General features: G+C 39.7%; 1 protein-coding gene across 5 annotated transcripts in view; it reads left to right on the forward strand.

The window, feature by feature from the left end:
• The window catches only part of LDLRAD4 (low density lipoprotein receptor class A domain containing 4), a 279034-nt gene that overhangs the window by 118138 nt on the left and 139287 nt on the right, over nucleotides 1–21609 (forward strand). For all 5 annotated transcript variants that reach the window (XM_081875130.1, XM_081875129.1, XM_081875128.1 and 2 more), the window contains one exon: nucleotides 11591–11731. In XM_081875130.1, the coding sequence (XP_081731256.1) occupies nucleotides 11591–11731 (141 nt within the window). The remainder of the gene's footprint in view (nucleotides 1–11590; nucleotides 11732–21609) is intronic.

Raw genomic sequence — 21609 nt, forward strand, 5'->3', positions numbered from 1 at the left:
CAACTTTATATATTTTCATTGGGCCTGTAATAAAGAGTGATATAGCAGCAATTGAGATATAAATTAAAAGTAAATGCAGTCTCTTAAGTATCATCAAATGATATGTAGCAGATAAAAATTCTTTTTTTTTACACTTATTAACTGTGGAACACTGTCTAGAAATACAGGCTAGTGCTAAAATAACATTCTTCTATCAAATTTCATATTTAGATCACTTTGTTGGAATGTAAAAGCATCATTTGGTGATAATTATGGAGTAATTAAAATAAATTGTCTTCTCTGGTTTAAAAACTCTATTGTTCAGAACTACTACAGCACACACCATCCATAGTTTAAACTTTCAGGCTGTGGTCCTGAACACACTTAGTAGAAACTAATATCCATTGCAAATAGTGGGAATTACTTCCTAGTAGTTCCATATATTACAACTGGGCAGGGTCACAAAACATGCCATCAGATTGTGCTGCCAGTTCTTGTCTTTGTCTTATAGATACTGCAAGATAATAAAATAAACGGATCTTTGCAGCCTTTTACTCGTGCATATTTGCTGAAAAGTGCTCACATGGCTTCAGAATATTCCAGCGCTTGAACCGCTTATGAAATAACAGGGCATGAAAAACTGAATCTGGAGCTATATAACTTTGTTTTGTTCATGACAAGTATGTTCAAGGGAGTCACTAAAACCTTTAGATGTTTTATTAAAGGTAAAGTACTGAAAACTAGAAATGGGTCAAAGTGGTTTAACCCTCTAACTTTGACCCAATTACTATCCCTTTATTTTCTTTTGCTGCATAAAATTCCAGAGCTCTAGAAACTCTGCACAGCATACAGGCATGGATTACTGTCACAACAGTGTGTGTAACTGAAACAAGGAATGGACTCACAACGGTAGAGATCACTACCGTGAGCTGCTCTGTGTGTTAAGAGGGGGGATCATTTTGCCCTGGGAAGCCCACTTTCTATACAACAGTTCCACAAAAGCTCTTAACTCCAAATTTAAATTTGTCCTTTGATTACTGGATCTGACAAGTAGCAAATGCTGAGTAATTTGAAAGTTATTGAAGAACCCCCATTCTGTTTTTAAGTTCACACCTGTGTTGCAAGAGAAATATGTCAAGATGCATCAGTGTGGTTCATGTAGCAAGCCTTGTGCTTTTTTTGAGCATGGTTTATCAACTCCACTACGCAGTCTGGAATTCTCAACAGCACTTGGGTGGGCAGGAAAGGGTAGCATATGGGCCAAATCTCATGAAAAATAAGCTTAAAGCTGGTTCCATTTTCTGGCCTGTATCCAATGTTCAGTGAGTATTTCAAAACTGTATTGACAGTTTGGAGAGATTGTCATCTTTATTCAAAGGTCTGATTGAGTCACCTTTATTGAAATTTTGAAATATGTAATTTTTTAAAAAAACAATTAATTGGTTAACAGATCGATTAGCCACTTAGAAGCCAGACAGTTAATTGATTCAAATCTTTAATTGGTTGACAGCTCTAGAAATTAGAAACATGCTGTTGGGAAAGAGAGGGAGAAAGCACTGAATGCAAAATGTGTTTTAAACATCAGCAATCCTTTGAGACATTTATAAAAGTTAAAGTCTGCAAAGGTGATTATAAATTTCATTGCGGGACAGCGTTATGTTAACGCCTCCTTGGCACATAGAAATATGCCATTGTGGATCAGTGTGTGAGGCAAAGCAGCCAGTGCATTTTGTGTGTCTGGTTTGTGATGGTGTCGGATTGATAATCACATTGACCCAATATTTAGCAACCCATTCTAACTCTGCTTGCTGTGTCGGCCTAGTTGCTTGAGATACTAAGAAGAGATTTTGTTAGTTTGAAAAAGATCAGGAAGGTAAATAAGGGGAAGTGATGTAACAACTTCATGGCAGTCTCAGTATAGAAGAGGAAGGTCCCTGAAAAAAGTAATACCCCCCTCAAAAAACGCAATACGTATTTATATGTTTACCTTTTTCCAATACATGATTACATTTTCCAGTATATAGTTGAGCTGCTGGTAAATTGGAATCACTACAGTCTTATCATCATCATTATCATAATCCATTTATTAATACCCTGCCTTTTTCCTTGACAGGGACTCAAGGTGGCTTACAGATAAAAATAAGAACAGCTAAAAACATAGACAAAAGCAATAATTAAAAGCAATTAAACATTGATAGAATTAAAACTATCTATTAAAATTTCAAAACCATACAGCCCTTTTGTTAAAAGCAGCCAGTTCCCCAAAGCTTGCTGGAACGAGAAAGTCTTTTACCTGCCAGTAGAAGGACCACAAGGAGGGAGCCAGTATAACTTCTCTAGGGAGGAATTTTCAAATTCTGGAAGCAATCACCAAGAAGGCCGTCTCTCATGATCAGTCTTACGATCTGTTGTATCCATTTATTTTTCGTTCACATATTGCTACTTTTCTCCATATGAATGTGAGGCTGTGCAAACCAAATATGTTTGCATAGGCAATTACGTTGGTGTTGGTAACGCTACCAAACTTGTGAACCTAACGTATTGGTAAGTTAGTACATGCACTTTCATTATGTCTGCAATCTCCTGTGAAGGTTTGCATGGGTGAAATAGACTGTGCCATACCAGATCAAGCCATTACGGCAAGCACATTGTGTGTACCGCCAGGCAGAACTGCAACCATAATGTTACTGAATTCAGGAAGTTCATGGTTTAAGCTCTGTTGAGCACTGAGTTGTGAAATGTATGAGAGAAAAGCCACCCCTACTCAGCCTCTCTGAACAGACCGTCCACATGTCCTACTGTAAGCCTGTTCTGAACTTGCTGTTGGTGTTATGATTATTGGCCCCATGTATTTCATCTGAGCAGAGTCACAAACAGAACAGAGGCAGACTCAGAGTTATCGTTCATTCGGTTTAATAATTTCAATGAGAGGAAAGTATATCTTGACGTGTAGCAAATTAGGGAACGGTTTAGAAGAGTGGGGACAAATGAGCTATCTGCAGGATAAAATAATGGATGCCAAATGCCAGTTGTGGCACTACTATGCCATTTGCCAGTTGGTAACAAACAGCATTATTATTTTGCTATACTCAAGGACTGGCTTATTGTGGGACCCGGGAGATTCTTCATTGCGACTTTTTGATCAGTGATGCTGAAATTCTAAGAGATTTCCCATATGGCTGCTCTGCATCTGCTCATGATCAACAGCTGGAGGTGCTGGAAGTAGTTAAATTCACATGATTAGAGCACAAAAATTGACGTTAACAGGTGTGTGATTATTTGGCATACCCTGAAATTGTTTTGGCTCAAAACACATATATGAACACCCAGCTTTTGTCATACAACATTGTTTCAGTCAAGAAGCTGACACTTAGGGTTAAACTAATTTTGTGTGCTAGAGTGACTGGGGTGATTAATTTCTCACTGTGATAGTAAATTATAGCACACTAAATATGTTCATGCCATTATAGGACATGAGATGGTTTATGGCTTCTTTATTTTTTAAATATTAAGCAGATATTTATAAGTTAAGATTGCATGCACATTTTAAGCACATCTACACCGAAGAATCCTGGGAACTGTAATTTAAGGGTGCTGTTAATTGTAGCTCTGTGAGAGTTAAACTATAGTTCCCAGGATTCTTTTTTTGGGGGGGGGGGTTCTTTAAAAGTATGTTGTGTACACAGCCTAAATTTCCCTTAATTTCTTTTGCTGATATTGAAGATACAAACTTTTGTCTAATGATCTCATGCACTGTGTACCATCTGTTTCCATAAAATATCTTCATTGTGAAGGGATACAGTCCAGTCTCATGCCTCTATTTATATTTGTTTTTAAAGGAGTAACTGAAGATGCAAACTTTCTTCCTATAACTTTTTATTCTAGACTGTTACTTCCTTTTTAGTGATAAATTGGTTGGGGGCTATGACTTTGACTTCCTTCTAGATTTCTTTCCCCCTAGATTTTGAGGGAAGGATTATAGATCGGACTGCAGTCCTCACGTACCTAGGAGTGCATGTCTACTTCTGATTGCACTGTCCAAAAAGAAGTGAAGTTAATTCCAGCTCATGGCACAAAATTATATAATTGTACTGTTTCACTGACTGCATAGTCACATTTATCCAAAGACCCTTACTTTCTCTAATAGACAGACTGTCTTTCATAAGCTATTTCTTATTTTTCATAACTTTTTATGTGCTCCTCAGGGACATTGTGGTTTTGTGAAGATCACACTGCCAGGTTACTGGTTTTCTGAACATGTTGTAGCTGCCCAAACTGTTTACCATATGTGGGGATGTGTTTTCTGAGTACAGTCCATTTTATTCATGCTACTTGATTATTTTTCAAATTGTGTATTTTGTGATAAAGTTCCTCCTGTTAGTGTGTGTGTGTGTGTGTGTGTGTGTGTGTGTGTGTCTGTCTGTCTGTCTGTCTGTCTGTCTGTCTGTCATCTATATCTATCTATCTATCTATCTATCTATCTATCTATCTATCTATCTGTTAAACTTCTAGTTCCCATCTGTACCACCCTGCTATTTTGATTAATATGTAGAGACTAGAAGAGCAACAAATTATTTTATTCATTGCTTCTCCCTGGCTACTGTTTTTGGCTGCTAGGTAAGAAACCTGGAGAATAAGGTCTACCTTTAAATTTTCACACAACAGCATGTGACAAATGAGGTGAAGCAGTACTAGACCATTGGTAAGAAGTGACCAGGGGAGAGAGGTGTTACTGGTGAGCTTTGTGAGTTGGCTGTGGAAACAGATGGTAGCTGGTAGCTGGGATATTGCAGGCATTGCTCAGTGATTGGCATGCAGAGGCGCAGCTGGGGGGGGGCACTGGGTGCCAACAGAGGAGGGCAGCACTTACTGTGGGACCTACAGTGTGCCCGAGCCACGCGTCTCTCCTGGGAATGGCATGGTGGCTCAGGTGCCTGCAGGCTCCATGCTACCCGAAATGGCAGTGTGGGGCTTGTGTCTGCCCGTTGCCTCTCCCTCAGCTGCCCTACAGGGGAGGTGGTGGCGAGGCTCCACGTAGCATGCCTTGCCCCAGCTCACCCTGTCCACATGGGCAGCTCGCAACTAGGGAATTTGCACCTACAGGAGGTAGTGATGGCCACCAACTCGGATGCCTGTAAAAAAAGGATTAGACTGATTAATGGAACTAAAAGCTATCAATGGCTACATAACTTGATGGCTAGGCACTGGAGGCAGCAATGCTTCAAAATACCGCTTACTGGAAAGTATAGGAGGGGGAGAGTGCTCTTGCACTCAGGTCCTTCTTTTGGGCTTCCGTTAGGTGTCTGACTGGTGACTGTGATGGTGGGCGAGAGGGCCACTGGTCTGATCCTGCAGGCTCTTCTTATGGTCTTAGTCCTTAGCAGACTCCCGACCACTATCTCACACCAGATCCCCAGAAAGAGATGCTAGCACCCCACTAGGTGAATTCAGTTTAAACAGTGGTTTTCAGCTCACTTTCTCTCTGTGTCCGTGTCTTAATTTTCTGTTTTGCTCCTTCTACTGCTTCCAGTCCTTCTTCCAGTCCCCCTTTCCTGGGAGAGGGGAAGATATGTCATCTTTCCTGGGCTCTGATGGGTTTCTCCTTCCAAACCATTTCCTAACAATTAGTGTCTATAGACATTTCCCTGGACATCCTGAACTAAGTAAACTAACTAACTAAAATAAGTAATTTGCATGTCAGAGGGTATGGCCAGGTCAGTATTCATGCCGTTTTGAAACAAACTAAAGGCTTATCCACACCTACCTTTCCTCTGCTCTTTCCAGGCATAGTCCATGCTTTAAAGCTTCTCCCCTCTTGACCTTTTAGTATTTCCCCAGTCAGTTTCATTTCCTTTCTCACAAAGAAGTGTGCTTGTTTTGGGGGACAGGGAGGTTGCGGGTTTTAACTTTTTGGGGAACAAAAAAAAACAAAACACAAAAAAAACAACAAGGGGGGAGAGCTACTTAGATGGTTGATCCCTGACCTGGCTTGACATGCCTTTTTAATGGTGCAGTCCAACCCAGGAATGTGAGAACCTTCCCTGAATCCCCGCAATTAATCTAGTTGTTTGGAGTACCCACCAAACTGATGCACACTTAGTATATGATACTATTTATATCGTCAGCCAAGAATTTCAAGGCTGTTAAGTACTGATGTCTATCAATACCCTATCCCTACCCCCCTCATAGCTGACCTTATTAAAAACTGACAAACAAACAAACAAAACTGGCAGCATTTACCTGTGAATTAAAGTGCCTTATGTGGAACTGGATGATAAAACAATGGTGGTGCTGTTTGTATTATGAAGCCTAGTGCAAAGGAAAGTCTGAAAGCACTAACCGTAATGTAATGGGATGGGATTGTATACGGGTGAGTAGACACAGCATGTGTAAAATAAGCATTGAAAATAATGATGGCATTACATTTCACAGTTCAGCATTTAATGATTACCGCCCCATCAAGGTATATATGTATCAAATTCTTTGGCCACAGTTTCTTTGGTACTTATCCAAAAGCCTACTTACTATATGTATTTATTACATTTTTAAAAAGAGAGGGTTTTTTTGAGAACAATTTGTTTCGAAGCTGCAGCTTACACAGAATGCAATGGCTTGCTTTCTAATGAAGCTACCCTATCGGCTGAACATTGCCTTCTGGGCACTCTTTAAGGTGCCATTTTTTAATTCATAAAATGCTCTATGCTGCAGTTCTGCAGACATCTAGGCTACCTAAATCTCATGGAAGGCAATAGGTTTTAGAGAACCTACCCCTATGCTTTAGCTATTGTATCCAGGTTGATAGGGAGTTATACTTGAGTCTCCTCACTTTTATTAAACTCTCTTCTTGTGAAGGATCACCAGAGCCGGAGCATTTTTCCAAAGTTGGTGCAAAGTTATTTTATTCAGTCTGTCATTGACAACCAGCATCTCCCCTTGGCAGGAAAGGTCACAGCGCTGAAAAGCTGGAGTTCCTACAGGCACCTGTCTCTAATTGGTGTAGAGGGGGAAATTTATAAAAGTTGGAATTAGATGGCAATGAAATGTATGGTAAGTAGCAATTCAATTGGGACACAAATGTGTGCAAACTAAGCACAGTGCCCATTCACACCAACAGTAATAATCAGTTTAATATCTGATGAAATTGTTTTGTTGTTTTTGGACGTTGTAGGGATGCAAGCCTAATGATTTTTTTTTAATCCAACTAATCTTTTAATCCATAGCTGCTAATACTTCCTACCTATAGGGGTTAGGGGCTGCTCTGTAACTGACCAGCCAGGATTGCTGATTGCCACTTGAAAGTGGAAATGGAATAGCTTTGAAAAGTTATTTATAAAACACAGTCATGCTGGATTATCTTTAAAACTTAGATCACCCTCCCCCCCCTCCTGTCTAGACAAGCTGTGTTACAACTCAATTTATTGAGATCTCTTTGGTATGTCATTAGGCACAATTATGCACCCTGGGTTGGTTTTGATTTCCTTACCAGTGCAAGTTTGAGACAACTGACGTGATTCCTAACAGCCTCTTCAATTTTTGTTAGACACAGAATGATCCTTGGTATCCTAGCCTGCTCCCTGGATAGTGAGGGAATTGCTTCTGAATTTATCTGGATCAGCAGAACCCAAAGGGAATCTATTTGATTGCAGAGGCTTCCAGTTATATGATGAGCCCCAGGAAATTGTTACCATTGTGATGGAGTATCTACCTGGTATGGCCCAGAGTCAGATTCCAAGTTCTGGTCGTAGGCTTGGATGGCCTTGGATGACCCAACTTGCCCAGAAGCCACAATGTATGAAGAGCTCATCTTGCCACCGTCTTACCAGCCTGAGAAGGTTGTGTTCTTAGAGTAATTCTTGGAAAATATGATGAAGGGCAGGTAAGAAATCCAGTGAATAATAGCCATGGCCCGTTCATCACATCTAGTTGGGCTCATAGGCCAAGTGAATGGCGTTGCTTGTTGCTCATGAAGAGGGATAAACTGGAAACTTCATGTTCTCAGTTTTTCTCCTAGGCATATTTAATTTCTATAGTACAAAAAAAGTATGTTGCATGCTTGGTAGCATAATAGCTCTGTTTAGTTGCAAACAGATATGCTTTAATTTGTTATAGCAACATATTTGTATATCTACTTGTACAGAATCATGCAGTTGGAAAATTGCCTTAAATTTCCCCTTTTTCTTGATGATTTAAATTGCCTTGATTTAAATCACTGCACCCTAACTAGGCTTGATTTCTTTAAACAAATCCTCCCTCCTGTTATTGGAGGGGGAGAGAGGGAAATTTCAGTCATTAGTACTGAAACACTACTGTGAATGGGAAAGGAAGGCTGCACTCCTGTAGTACTTACCTGGGAGTAAGCACCAATGAATTTGATGGGGATTATTTTTTAGTAGACCTGTATATGATTTTAAGAGAATTGTTTGAATGTATATCTGTTTATAAAGGTTTAAAACAAGGGAGAAGTGTCGCCAAAGATTTCTGAAAAAGGCAAATAAATAATTTCAAAGAGCTGAGAGACATTTAAGATAGTGTTTTCATAAAAGAGTGTATATATGTGGAAGTCAGATGTTCTGCATTTATTAAGAGTATCTGAAACTACTGGTGCATGGAAAATACCTTGGAATAGGAGAGACTTAGCTCAAAATGTCATTTAGACCAACAGTTTTTTATTATTATTTACATTTCCTGACCCATGCTGCATATATATTCTAGTTCAAAAGAGACTAATGTGTCAGTATCAGGGGCAGGCAAAATATAGATTGGGATCTACTAAAAGATCTATGAGTGATTTGCAATAGACTGGAAATAATTTTGTACTCTCAGTTGTTTAACAATAACAATCAAAATGATTCTCTGCCCCCCACCATCCTTAATTGCATTACTGGCATGAAGAAAGCTGGCAGGGGTAGGGGCGGGGAATATAACTAGGAGTGGATTTTTGAGTAGCAGAACTGTGAGTTCAGTTCTGATGTTCCTAATACATTTCTGGGCTTGGTATTCTTTAATCCTAAGTGTTTGTGTTTTGTACCTGCCTTCTGTTGGCAGATCTCTGGGTTTTGGTAAAAAACGTAAGTATCTCTCATAAGCCTGTAGTCTGTTCACCGCTCTTCTGAGTAGATGGATTTCAGTGGCATTGTCTGTCTATCTTCCTTCCTTCCTGGCCTTGGATACAAGTGAGTTTAGCTAAAAAGTAGACTTATTATAAGTGGCTTCATGAAAGAGAGAATGGTGGAGGCATGAATAGTCTGAATGGTACAAGCAAGACTTGTTAAGTTTTCACCAGAGAGCTGTTGAAGCCTCACCATTTGTGATTGGGTTCAAGCAGTGAACTGTCTTAGTATGGCACTGGGATGGGAGGCCATCTCCCAGCTTCAGTTGTGCATTTGAAACATGGTGGTAGTCATAAGAACCAACTGCTAGGGACCCCTGCCCCCAAAGTTGATGGGCATTGCCATTCAGATGGTGTGCATGTGCCACATCATGTAATTGATTATGCAGTGTGGGGCTTACCCCTCCAATATTTTATTCAGGTTGGCACCCCTAGTGGGAGTAACAACTGACTAAAGTGGTTGAAAGCTAGTAAGATATGGATTGCAGGGCTGTCTATGATTCTCCCTTATACCACTCTGTTGGATTGCAGGCCTTGAAGTAGTGCATATTATTACTCTTCGGTACATTTAATTAAGGCTTTTTGACCCTTGCAAATGAAAAGCAGGCTCTTTTCCTCATCAGCCTTTATTTAAGAAAACATTCCTTTAATCTGAAATAATGATAGGAAATTGAAAATCTAGAACCAATTGGGCTAAGCTTTTTTTTGCCAAGCTAAGGAAGATCTCGAAATGTATTCAGCAGCTTGGCAATACTGACATTTGGGAATTGAGCACATAGGGTGAAACAGTGACTGTTCGACTGTGGCAGTCCTCCAGTTTGTTAATCTCCATCTGGCAGTTGAGAAAGGTGGGCAGAGATATAATTTTATGGGCCTGGATGGATTCGTGCATATTACAGTATCAAAGCTGAGACATTTTGCAGCTTTAAAGCCTTGTTTTAATGCAGGGACAGGATCTAATGATTATTATGTCTTGTCCAAAGCTGGCAGCATTCCAAGCAGACACACAAGCAGACAGCTCTTGCCTAGTATGGATTCAAATACAGTATACATTATATATAATTTCTAAAACCAGACTTCCTACTGTCCTAGATGCTGAATGTGGTTTAAAAGCAACCAGCTTTGCAGAGAACTTAATTTTTGAATGTACACCCAGTACACACTTGAATGTACACACTTGAAATTAAACAAAGCAATTTCACCAGTTTTCTGCATATTTTAGTAGCAAATAATCAATATAATTTTATAATGAATGATTTTAGAGTGTTGTTTGTGCTGTACATTTGTACTGTTTTATTGTTGTTAGCCGCCCTGAGCCCGGCTTCGGCTGGGGAGGGCAGGATATAAATAAAATTTATTATTATTATTATATTAAATACAGTTTGTAGGGGGGCTGTACTGTTCCTGCTCTGCAACTGACACTTTCAGATGTGAAAAGCTTCAAAACATTTTTTTTAAAATAATAATCATGAAATGCAGATTTAGTCATCACAATCCTGGATTTAGTGATCCATGTCCTTGTTTCTGGGTATGGAAAGGAAAATAGCTCCTTGTGTTTACCAAGCTTCATCTACTGTACAAAGCACTTGGAGTTCCACATATGTGTCAGATTCTGGACTGGAAAAAAATGGAACAGGTGCTTAGTCTATGATTAATCTGCTCTTTTTGGCTGTTTGGTATTATATTAATTCTGTTTGTACTGCTTTGATGCATTTATTGTATCTTGTCTTTGTTATTTTATTGACAACTGCCATGGAATTACAACGTGATGAGGGACACTTTATAAATCTGTTAAATTGATATATGCACATATATAAGTAACCTCCTTTCAAACTCTTCTTTTGGTAGCCGCTTTCTGCATGTTTATTTTAAATACTTGCCTTAGCCTTGGTTTTTAAAAGAATTCGAGAGAATGGCTCTATTCAGAGATGCACAAAAATTAGTAGCATCTAATCTGTCCTATTGATTTCAGTAATTCTTAAACACAACTAAATTGGGCTGTTAAAATGAAACACAGAGACTTAAACCAATTCCCGTGTGTGATGTATGTGATAAGCTGTAATGATCACTTCTGCATCTACTAACTCATGAAAAGCAAGATGGGACTTAACAAAAGAGAAGACTCTGCAGTTCTGATGGGTTGCACACAATCTAACAGTCGTGGATGACAGTTGTAAATTATAATATGGAAAACCTCACTGTGTGAATTGTGAATTGGTACCTGGGCTATAATTCTGTATAATTTCAAAACATAAGTGCCAAACTTGTTTATGCTGCATTTTGTAATTTCTTGTGCAATTTAAATAATCAGTAATTAAGATGGTTATTAAACTGTACTGCAATACAGGACTCCAAAGGTCAAATAGGAAGAAGAAGAATCCTTTACATCATCCCCCACATGTAGAGCTGAATTAATTTAAATAGTTTTAAACCTTGATAGACAATGAAAGAACAAATTAAAAAGTACTCACATCTTCCTTTTTCTTCTGCTGTACTTTTCAGAGTGCAAATTCACCTGCACCAGTGGCAAATGCTTGTATCTTGGCTCACTGGTCTGTAACCAACAAAATGATTGTGGGGATAACAGTGATGAAGAGAACTGTCTGCTTGTAACAGAGCATCCACCTTCAAGTATCTTCAGCTGTAAGTACCTCACCCCTGTGTCTATGGGCAGTTATGACGTTTGCTTTGAAGTCTGTTCTACTTCTCATGCTATTCTGCAAAAATTTGAATGAAAGTAGCAAGGTGTTTCCCACCCAACTCCTGTTACTACTTCTATAATTGGGTTAGACTAAAAACATAGCTGTAGTTGTGACTTGCACTTTGCATTTCTCTCTATAATGCGCTTCCTTAGAGCTTGAGTGTTTCTCATGGCAGCTGCTGTTTTATAAGTCAGCCAGATGTGCGAGAATTGTTCTTCTAAAGGCAGAATTGAGCGGTACTTCATATGGACACTATACTTCTGCCTGTTGCATGGCTGGGAACCATTGCTATCAGCTCTCCAATGATGGAGTCCTCCAGAATGATCCAGCGTGATCCTGAGGATCCACATGGCAAGTTGCTCTATACATGAGCTACAGTGAAGTCTCCTGGACCAGAAAATAATATCAGACTTGCCCTTTGTACTGTTTGCCGGGGGGAGATAAAGCTGTTCCTTTTAAAACAGAGAAAGCAATATGCACAGTCTGCCCGTATTGAAACTCATATGTTTTTTGTTCTGTTATATATGTGCTGAAGATGCTTTAAAGTGCTTCTAGGTTGAGATAGAATTGGATGGGATGTATAAAAATGGGAAATATTCCAGCTGACAAGGTAACTGGTGTGCATTTGATATCCTCCTTAATGGACTTCCGAATTAAATATTATTTGGCTGTATTTCAGAAGGATAATATTTTTGAATCCAGCTTTTATAACCAAGAAACACATATTTCTTAAGAGTGTAGTATGATAGTATGAAACTAGTATTTTTCATGTGATTCAGAGGTATTTGGTTACCATAATGCGGCCATAAAATATGTGCTTTCAGATAGAATATAAATTAGCTGCATTCAGTAGTAGTTTTAAAGGGAAGTCGTGCTTTCAACATGTGTTTTATCCTGTGGATTTTCTTCATAAATGCATTTATGAAAAAAAAACCTATGACATTCTGTGGCTTTACTTTAGTATGTGCGTCTTAAATGCTGTGCTGGCTTCATAAACACAGTTGATTTAAGTTGTTGCATTCTTTGATCTACAAATAATGCCTTTGCTCCAAGTTAAGTCTGTCATGTGACTAGTTTTGTAGCATGACCTGTTCTTTGGAGCAAAAGATGGGTCACTATGGACATTTCAACATTTCACCAAAGATGGGCAGCCTATCAAACTGAACTGGCTTCTGACATCTTAAAAAGTGTGTGATTTCTTGAGAGAATAAATATTGGGTATTGGGCATAGATATGCACCTGAGTCATGACAAATGGCTAAGATTTTATTGCCTTTTAGCAGAAGGCAGCAGGATTGGGATTTGCCAGTGACCCAGCATTGGTAAAGGGCATGTTGACCCAACCATTTTGCCATTGCCAGTTTGTATTGGGAGCTCAAAAAAGTCAGAATCAATGTGACAAAATTCCTAGTTTGAACACACTGTTTCTTCCAGGTTAAGGTAACCAATTTAACTGCCACTAAAGGTTTACCCATTTCAGGCCCCCTCCCCAGATTTGTCTCAAAAATGAAGGACAGGCTATTGAATGGAAAATATTTATAGAACTCATACTTACAGAACTCATACTTAACAACATGTATTGGCTATAGAAAGAAAATATTGATGGAAAAACAAACAAACAAACAAACAAAAACAAACATACCAAACCTCGGAGAGAGAGAGAGAGAGAGAGAGAGAGAGAGAGAGAGAGAGAGACTGCCACAAAAAGGTTTTATTGAATGCTTGTTCTGTCAGAACACCTACACAAACTTCCCTGTTAATGTCCTATTTTAGTTACTCAAAATGACAGGTTGTTTGTTGGTTTCTAAGGGAAAATCAGTTGTAAAAATTATGCTGTAAAGAACAACAACTAGCCTTAGGAAGGACAGACATGATGTAGTTTCAAATATTAAATTTGCCAATGCTACCAAGATTTAACCATTGGGTGTGACTCAAGACGACTCCACATAAGTTGCCACCAAGAGCAGAGGCAGCTTGCCGTAGAATTGCCTGTTGCGGAGGGAGAGGGCTATTACCCTTATTGGGCTTCCTGTAGGCATCTAGTTGGCCAATGTGGAAAACTGGATGCTGGATTAGTTAGGCCTTTGGTCAGATCCAGCAGGGCTCTTCGCCTGTTCTCTTACCTGCAATCTTACTAAAGCTGGTCTATGTCTGTTGTTGTATAACAAAATCATATTTCTGACTGAACTGTGCAGAGCACAATAAATTTCACTTATCAACACTGAAAGCATTTTATATGAAAATTATTTAGAACCAAACTACACTTGATTGCTGCAGGGTCTTCCCAAAGCACATATAAATTTATGGTCTCATTTTTAGAGCCTGGGAGGGGCTGCTAAATCTTCCCACAGACAGTCGCTCTTGGTACTTCTTACCCAAGATCTGGTACCAGGAATGGACCCAACAGGGTTTAGGGTGGAAAAATGAGTCCCTACAACAAGATTAATGTAGCAAATGAAAGAAAGATAACAGAACAAGGTTTGACTTGGTTACAAATGACCACATTTGAAGTTTTAAAGTTGGAGGTCTGTGCATTCTGATGGCTTGGTGGGTAGAGCATGAGACTCTTAATCTCAGGGTCACATTGAGATGTGCCAACTCTACAATGCTATGATTATATGAAATCTGTACATGTTTTAGGCATATTTTCATTGATAAGATTTCTTAAGTTTATTTAGTTGAAAGGGTTCTCTGATAAAATATTTAAGCAAGTTTTTTGGGGCCTCAGAGAAAAAAATGTGTCGGTTTACATTTCTGATAGATAGCAATACTACAGGCAATGCTATGTGTAATAATGGCAGGCCTGCTAGTTTAAGTTTCAGATCTTAAACCCCAAGGGGCCTCCTGGCAGTTCCCTCACTGTGAGAAGTGAAGGTACAGGGAACCAGGCAGAGGGCCTTCTTGATAGTGGCGCCGTTCCTGTGGAACACCCTCCAACCAGATGTCAGGGAGATAAGTAACTATAAAACCTTTAGAAGACACCTTGAAGGCATATTTTATTACAAAATGTGCATTTAATATGTGTGTTTTTTCTTATTTTATCACATAATACGCATTTTTAGTGCATGTTGGTATGTTTTTGTGAGCTAAGAACTGCATCACGATTTATTTACTTTTCAAGGAACTGTATCACAAAGTTCAAAGAAATGTCAGTTCTGAAGACTGGGAGGTGCATATCAGCTCAGTTCACATCAGAATTCTCAGAAATCGAATTTATCAAGCATCTCTAGCTGCTTCCACAGAACCCTTTTAAAATAACAGAAAATTCTAAACTTGCTATCAGTTGTTCAGAAGAGGGCTGGATTGAATCTCCTCTGCTTCCCTCTTCCCACCAAACAGTGCACTGTAAGATTCCAGCTCCTTTTAAAAACAGTTACATGTATGCTCTATATTATTGGATCCTGATTGTATAGGACACTATATTTTGTGTAGGAAGAGGCTCTTGATTTGTTATGCTCCAGATTTTTTTCCAGCTCCAAATTTTGATAGTGCTAGGCCAGGTGCGGCAATCACAACTTGGGCAACAGTTTTAAATTCCTAGGAAAGATAAGTGCTAGGCACTCAGCTGTACATTTAATTAATGCATTGTGTTAGTTACTTTGATTGCAACGTTCTGTACTTTTGCATTAGATCTATCCTGGGCTGGGTTGAGGAGGACATGCTTAACAACCAAATCCTCTGCTGACAGAAGTGGTAAAGATTTATCATCATATACCTCCTTATAAGAGTTGGTACATTATGCTTTTATAGTTGCCGTGCTCGGTATTTCGATATAATTGGTAAGATCTATTCATAATGCCATAGACTATTAGGGGCAAAGAGACACAGTCAATATTCTTCACAGCTTGAATGCAAAGAAAACAAATATGTCAATATAGTTTTATAGCTCCTTTTCATAATTGTCCACTGTAGGAAGCATACATTTACTTTCTATTTTAGGTCATGGCATGCGGAGTGTGGGTGAGAAGGAAAAAAGTAAAAATTTACGATGAAACTATTCTATAAGTAACTTGAAGTATATTTGCACCCTGAAAAAATATTTAATCAGAGGATTGTGAACTCTAAAGGATTGCAAACTCCATTTTAGTCAGTTTACTGTCAGACTGCATGTTTTGTTTTCGATGATATTACAGCCCGAGGCGATAATCCTGCAAGAAATCTTTGCACCTTTGCTGCACTGGGACTGCTCAGGTGTGCAAAGTTAATTTGTGTGCTTTCAGTACTGGGAGCTCATCAGTTCCTCTGCTGATTTACAGTGGGAATGCTTTGGTGAATAAGATATGTGCTCACATACATCCATAAAATGTGGCCATATGGTGTGCTGTGTGACTTTATACTAAAATAGTCTCTATGGAATATTCTGCATCCATTTGAGATAGCATGCACTGAAATTTTATTCGTCTTAGAATTAGATGAACAGGCAAACCACTTATTAAGGCCAGAGAGTTATAGCTGGATAGCTAGACTGATAATTTGTAGCATGGGTTTCCACCTTCCAAAGAGGAGATAAAGGACATTGTTGATTTAAAATGTTAACTAATTTAAATATATGCAATCCTAGAATAGTATAGTGACTTGCTGAACAATTGAAAAGAGAATGGGAGGAACCTATACCAGGATTTTAGCCTTTGTTTTACTTATTTGCCATGCAAAAGAACATAAAAAGAGATGTGCTGCATCAGACCAAAGGCTCATCTACTTCAGCATGCTGAGCTCACAGTTACTGACCAGATGCCTCTGGGAAGCCTGAAAGCAGGAGCTGACTGCAGCAGCACTTTCCCCACTTGGTTTTCAACAACTGATATCCAGAGACATATTGCCTCTGACACTGAAGGAAATATATGGCAACCTTGACTAGATGCCATTATTCCACCATCCAAGTAGGTGACAATCAGTACATCTTGTGAGGGTGGATTACATAGTTCAACATTTTCTGTACTGAGAAGTATTTTTTCCCCCTGTGTCCTGAATCTTTCAACATTCACTGGATGGTGCTGAATTCTGAGAAAAGGGGAGAAACTTCTGCCTATTCGTTTTCCCCCACACCATGTACAAATTGTATGCACCTCTATCGTTTTGTTCCCTTGCTTGCAGTTTCTCTGCACTAAAAAGCCTGAAATATTGTGACTTTCCCTCATAGCAGAGTTGCTGCAGTGAATCACATGGTACTCATCAATATGAGATGTACAACCCTGAAATGCTTTTGATACCCATAAGGATCACACAACTCAGTTATGACTTACAGCCATGTATCTGTGGGCAGGAATACAGCTAATACATTTCTTTTTAAAATTAAGAACTTGTGTCGGTCTATGGAATTCTTGTGATTAGCAGAGCTCTGATATGCACATGGATGTCTTCAGCCCATAAGTAGTAGTAGTAGTAGTAGTTGTTGTTATTGCATTTATATCCCACCTTCCCTCCAAGGAACTTGAGGTAGTGTCCATAGTTTCTCCCCCGAGGCATTTTATCCTCACATACCCCTGTGAAGTAAGTTAGGCTGAAAGTGAGTGATTAGTCCAAGGTCACCCAGTGAGCTTCATGGCTGAGTGGGGATTTGAACTGTGGTCTCCCAGGTCCCAGCACTCTAACCACTGTACCACACTGGCTGTCATGCTCCAGCAGTTTGTTCTGTCCTGTGTGTGAATGATTAGGATGCAAAATCATAAATTAACAAAAGCCATATAACTTATGGCTTCTGTGAGGATTTTCTGAGCAGACATGATTGAGAGTAAAGATGGCGAGATGACTTGGGAGAGAATAAAATGAACCACCCAGAGAAAACAGTGGAGGAGACTCAACAGCAGCATCCCGCATATCAACAACAACAACAACAATGTTGGAGAAACTCTAAATGTTCACCTGTGGACAGCTGATTTATTGGACTCCATCCAGTCCTACTGTTTTGTTTAGATACTAAATGGTATACTTGTTTAGATAACAACCATATTATCTGTTTCAAATATTGAAAGGTTAACAGCAGTTAGAAAATTGGTGTGTTACTATTGTCTTGTGGAGAACCTCAGGCTCGGAGGCCAAATGCGACCCTGAAGGCCTCTCTGTTTGGGCCTGAGGCCACACTCCTTAACACAGGGACACATTCCTCACTGGCCTTGCTCCACACCTGCCTCAAGTGCTTTTGCCAGGCTGGGATGTGATCCTCTCTCTTGGTTGCCTGGATGGAGAATTTATCAGAGATTGTGTGTGTGTGTTCATGTGTGTAGGTGTGTGTAGGTGTCGGTGTAGGAGGTGTAAAAACCTCCTGCTTTTGTGTGGCTTGAATGTAGCCTACTGCACAAAAGTAAGGGATTACATATGTTGTTTGGCACACTTTTGCCCCTGGCCACCAATGTCTTGCATCACACACCCTGCTTGGAAGAATGCTCATGAGATAATGTAGTCTGCATGCTGAAAAAGGTTTCTCACCCCAGTGTACACTGTGTAGCTGGAAACTCATGTAATATGGGGGCCCAGAATTTAATGAATACTTTTTTATTCTTCAATACATGGGACAAATAGAGTTCACTAAGGTGAGGGTTTGCTTTGCTACAAATCCATGAATTACACAGCCTCCCCATGCCCCAGCTGCCCAGTGGAGGTCCTCTTATCGCATCAAAATAGACTTGTATATGTTTACAATCCTCTCAAGATTATTTCCGTATAGGTAAATGGTAGCATGTGAGGCTGATCTCAAGAACTGATTTTCATTCTTATTTTTGAAATTTATTTACTTTATTTCTTCTTCCAGGTGTGCTGGGGCTGTCCCACATCTGGAGTGGCTCGTCCATTTATTTAAATATTTAGTAGTCTAGAATAGATGTTAATGAAAGTCTGGCACTGCTATTTTGAGAATTGCAACAATGATAGTAATTTTCAGTGTCAGATTACTGCTTCACAAAGGGAAAGAATCTGGGGAGGAGGAGGAGAGAGAGAGAGAGCAGAAAGAGAGAGAGAGAGAGAGAGAAATATTCCAGTTCTAATAGAGTTTGCCATCAGCCTGGCTGTGCCAGACAGATGGATCATGAATACTGTCTAGACACTCTCTGCCTGAGTGAAGCTGTGGTCTCTAAGGACGAACAGTGAGATGTTGGTTTAAGTAACTGGGGGGAAGTAGGACTGCATTCTCCTCTAATCAGATAACAATCAATGCAGATTATGCTTCACCAGGCCTGAGAAAAGGCCCCCTGTTACTGATAACAGGTCAATCGTGATTTCAATTGAAACTTATCTATTACTAGGCTTTAGAGAGAGAGAATAAAGGATAAGGCGGTGTTGTATGCTTTTATAACCCTTGATTTCAACTGATTCATCTCAAAGGATTTAGAATGATTGGATTCATGGGTGCAAAAGAGGTAGCAGCAGAGAGAAAAATGACATAATTTGACCACAAAATTCATGCACATTCCTCTTTGGTTACCTTTGTTACCTTAGCAACCACGTACGAGGTCTTAGCCAAAAGGTAAAGTAATTTTGTCGAGTGATGTAAATCTTAAGGGCCTTTAACAATGGCTAGTATTTGGCCACCCTTGCAGCACTCCAGCACCATTCCATGCCGTCTGCACCTGCTAATTATTCAGCAAGTATGTATGATAAATGGGTTTGGGTAATTCATGCTAACAATCTGAACGAATTTGCCAGTTGTTATGAGGCTTGTGGCCTATATAAAGGCTTCGAGAGATTCTTGATTGAAACCAATCGCAAATCACCTGCCTCTTTTATGTTTTCGCAAGTGGCAATCTGGTTTGGGACTGCTGCAATGTCAGGATTTGGAAAGTTGATCCTTACAACCTGCACTCAGGTTTTCTCAGTGAAAATCACTATCCTGTTAGGCCAAACTTTGCTCTCATTTTTCTAACAGCAAATAGAAATGGAGGCAGAAGGGGAGGCTTCCGCTGAGAAAATGATACAGGGAGGAAGGGTTAACTCTCCTGTCCATCAGTGCTTTGGTCTACCTGCCTGCTGCCCTGCCCTGTGACTGCTTTTTGCCAAAGCAGAAAGACACACTACCAGTCACAGCTCCCTGTTTTCTCACTTAGGTTGGGCCTGAGTAACTGAGCTATAAACTGGAAGGTGCAGCGCATGTGTGTATATGGATATCGTAACTGAGACAGATCAGGCCCAGTGTAAAATGAAGCAACGCAAGTAGCTTTCTCCAAATAGGAAATCTAAATACAGTAGGAGCAAAGGCAGAGCTTGACCAAACAGACGGCATTTCTGTTACAAATTTGCAGTAAGAGAATTATCCCTCCCCCACTTAGAGATGCTAGTGGCTTCTGCTCTTCTGCATATGCAATTCATTTTAATATAGGACAGTTCTATATTTCTCACTGAGTAGCACTAAGGCAGCCAGATGGCAACCTTCTTTCCAATGGAGCAGCTATTGTGTTTCTGTACAAAAACAAGTTGGAGGAGTAGAACTTGGTTAATTAAACAGCAGAAATGTGTGCTTTATCTGCTGATGATGCAGAAGTGGCAAGTTTCGAACTGTATTTTCTCCATAGTCAGATGTAAGAGAAATTGCCTCTGCAGCTTTGTGGCAATTTCTGCATACTTCCCTGGTGTTCCATGTATATCAATATATCCTGTGCAATGTATCATGTGCTCTTAATCAATGCATGACAGACAGTAGCAGTTCAGAAGGCGAGCCCTTTTCCTGCCATGGAGTTGGCAGGAAATGTCACCTGTAGAATTTCTGCCTGTTTTACAGAGTTTAAAGGCACCAGAGTCTTACCTCAAAACAGTGGCATTGTTGCTTATGGCACAATTATACAACAGAATGATATAGCTTTTTCCTCTGTTTTGGTGGCAAAAGTTCTCTGTCCCTTGATCATTTTGGTTGTTTTCCAGAATTGTAATATTCTTTTGGAAAATGAGTCATCGGAACTACACACAGCATTTCAGAGTCATGCTATAAATTTATATAAAGACATCATGATGCATCATTTGTTGATTCATTTTTTTAATTCTGAAGATATATTTGTGATACTCCCCCATAATACATGGCTTGCGTTTTTAATTTAAAAAACCCAAACCTTTTTCTGACGCAGAATATGTTTCCAGATGACTGTTCTAGAATACATATTTTAAACTACCTCCCTCTGTGTGTGTGTTTATCTAAGTATGTATGCATGCAATTTTTGCTCAGTGTACACTTGAGGTTGCCAGATACAAAATACAAAAGACCCATGAGGCATTTGTAGAAGAGAAAGATGGCAAAGAGAAGTGATTCTTGCCCTCCATTACAAATTCCTTGACTGGGCATATGCAGACTGATGTTGCACCCCAACAGCTGCTCAAAATTCCTAAACCCTCTCTGCAAGGTTCAATGCTGGAGTGTGACTGAGCTTTCTCCTTATGGGAACTTGTTTAGTTTTAGACAGTGCTTTTTTTCTAAATAAAAATGCTTAGGGATACTCTCATTTCCCTACTCATATTGAAATACTGCCCCTCAATGAAGCCAAACTTAGATTCACAAAATGTCTAGGGGTATGCATCCCCCTCCGTGCCCCCAGAAAAAAAGCACCGGTTTTAGGACTCCGAAAATGTAGGCAAGCTGTCTACTTTCAACCCTGAAGTCCCAAGTGTTTTAGCTGTGGTGATTTTTGTGGGACTAAAGTGTGGAACAGAGTGAACAAGTTGCCCCATTTCTTCTCCCCTTAACCCATTGGGGGGGACATGTGCTGGACTGAAGAGAAGCAAGTCTAGCTTCCTTCAGCCACCCAAACTTTGCGCCCCAGCAGTCAAAGGGCTTGTACCTATATTCTGTGGAGATTTTCTGTGGAAGCATGTTATTGGTGCATGTGCAATTATTATTTTGGAC

The sequence above is a fragment of the Podarcis erhardii genome (genome assembly GCF_964252035.2).
Source record: "Podarcis erhardii genome assembly, chromosome: 8".
NCBI classification, from domain to species: Eukaryota; Metazoa; Chordata; class Lepidosauria; order Squamata; family Lacertidae; genus Podarcis; species Podarcis erhardii.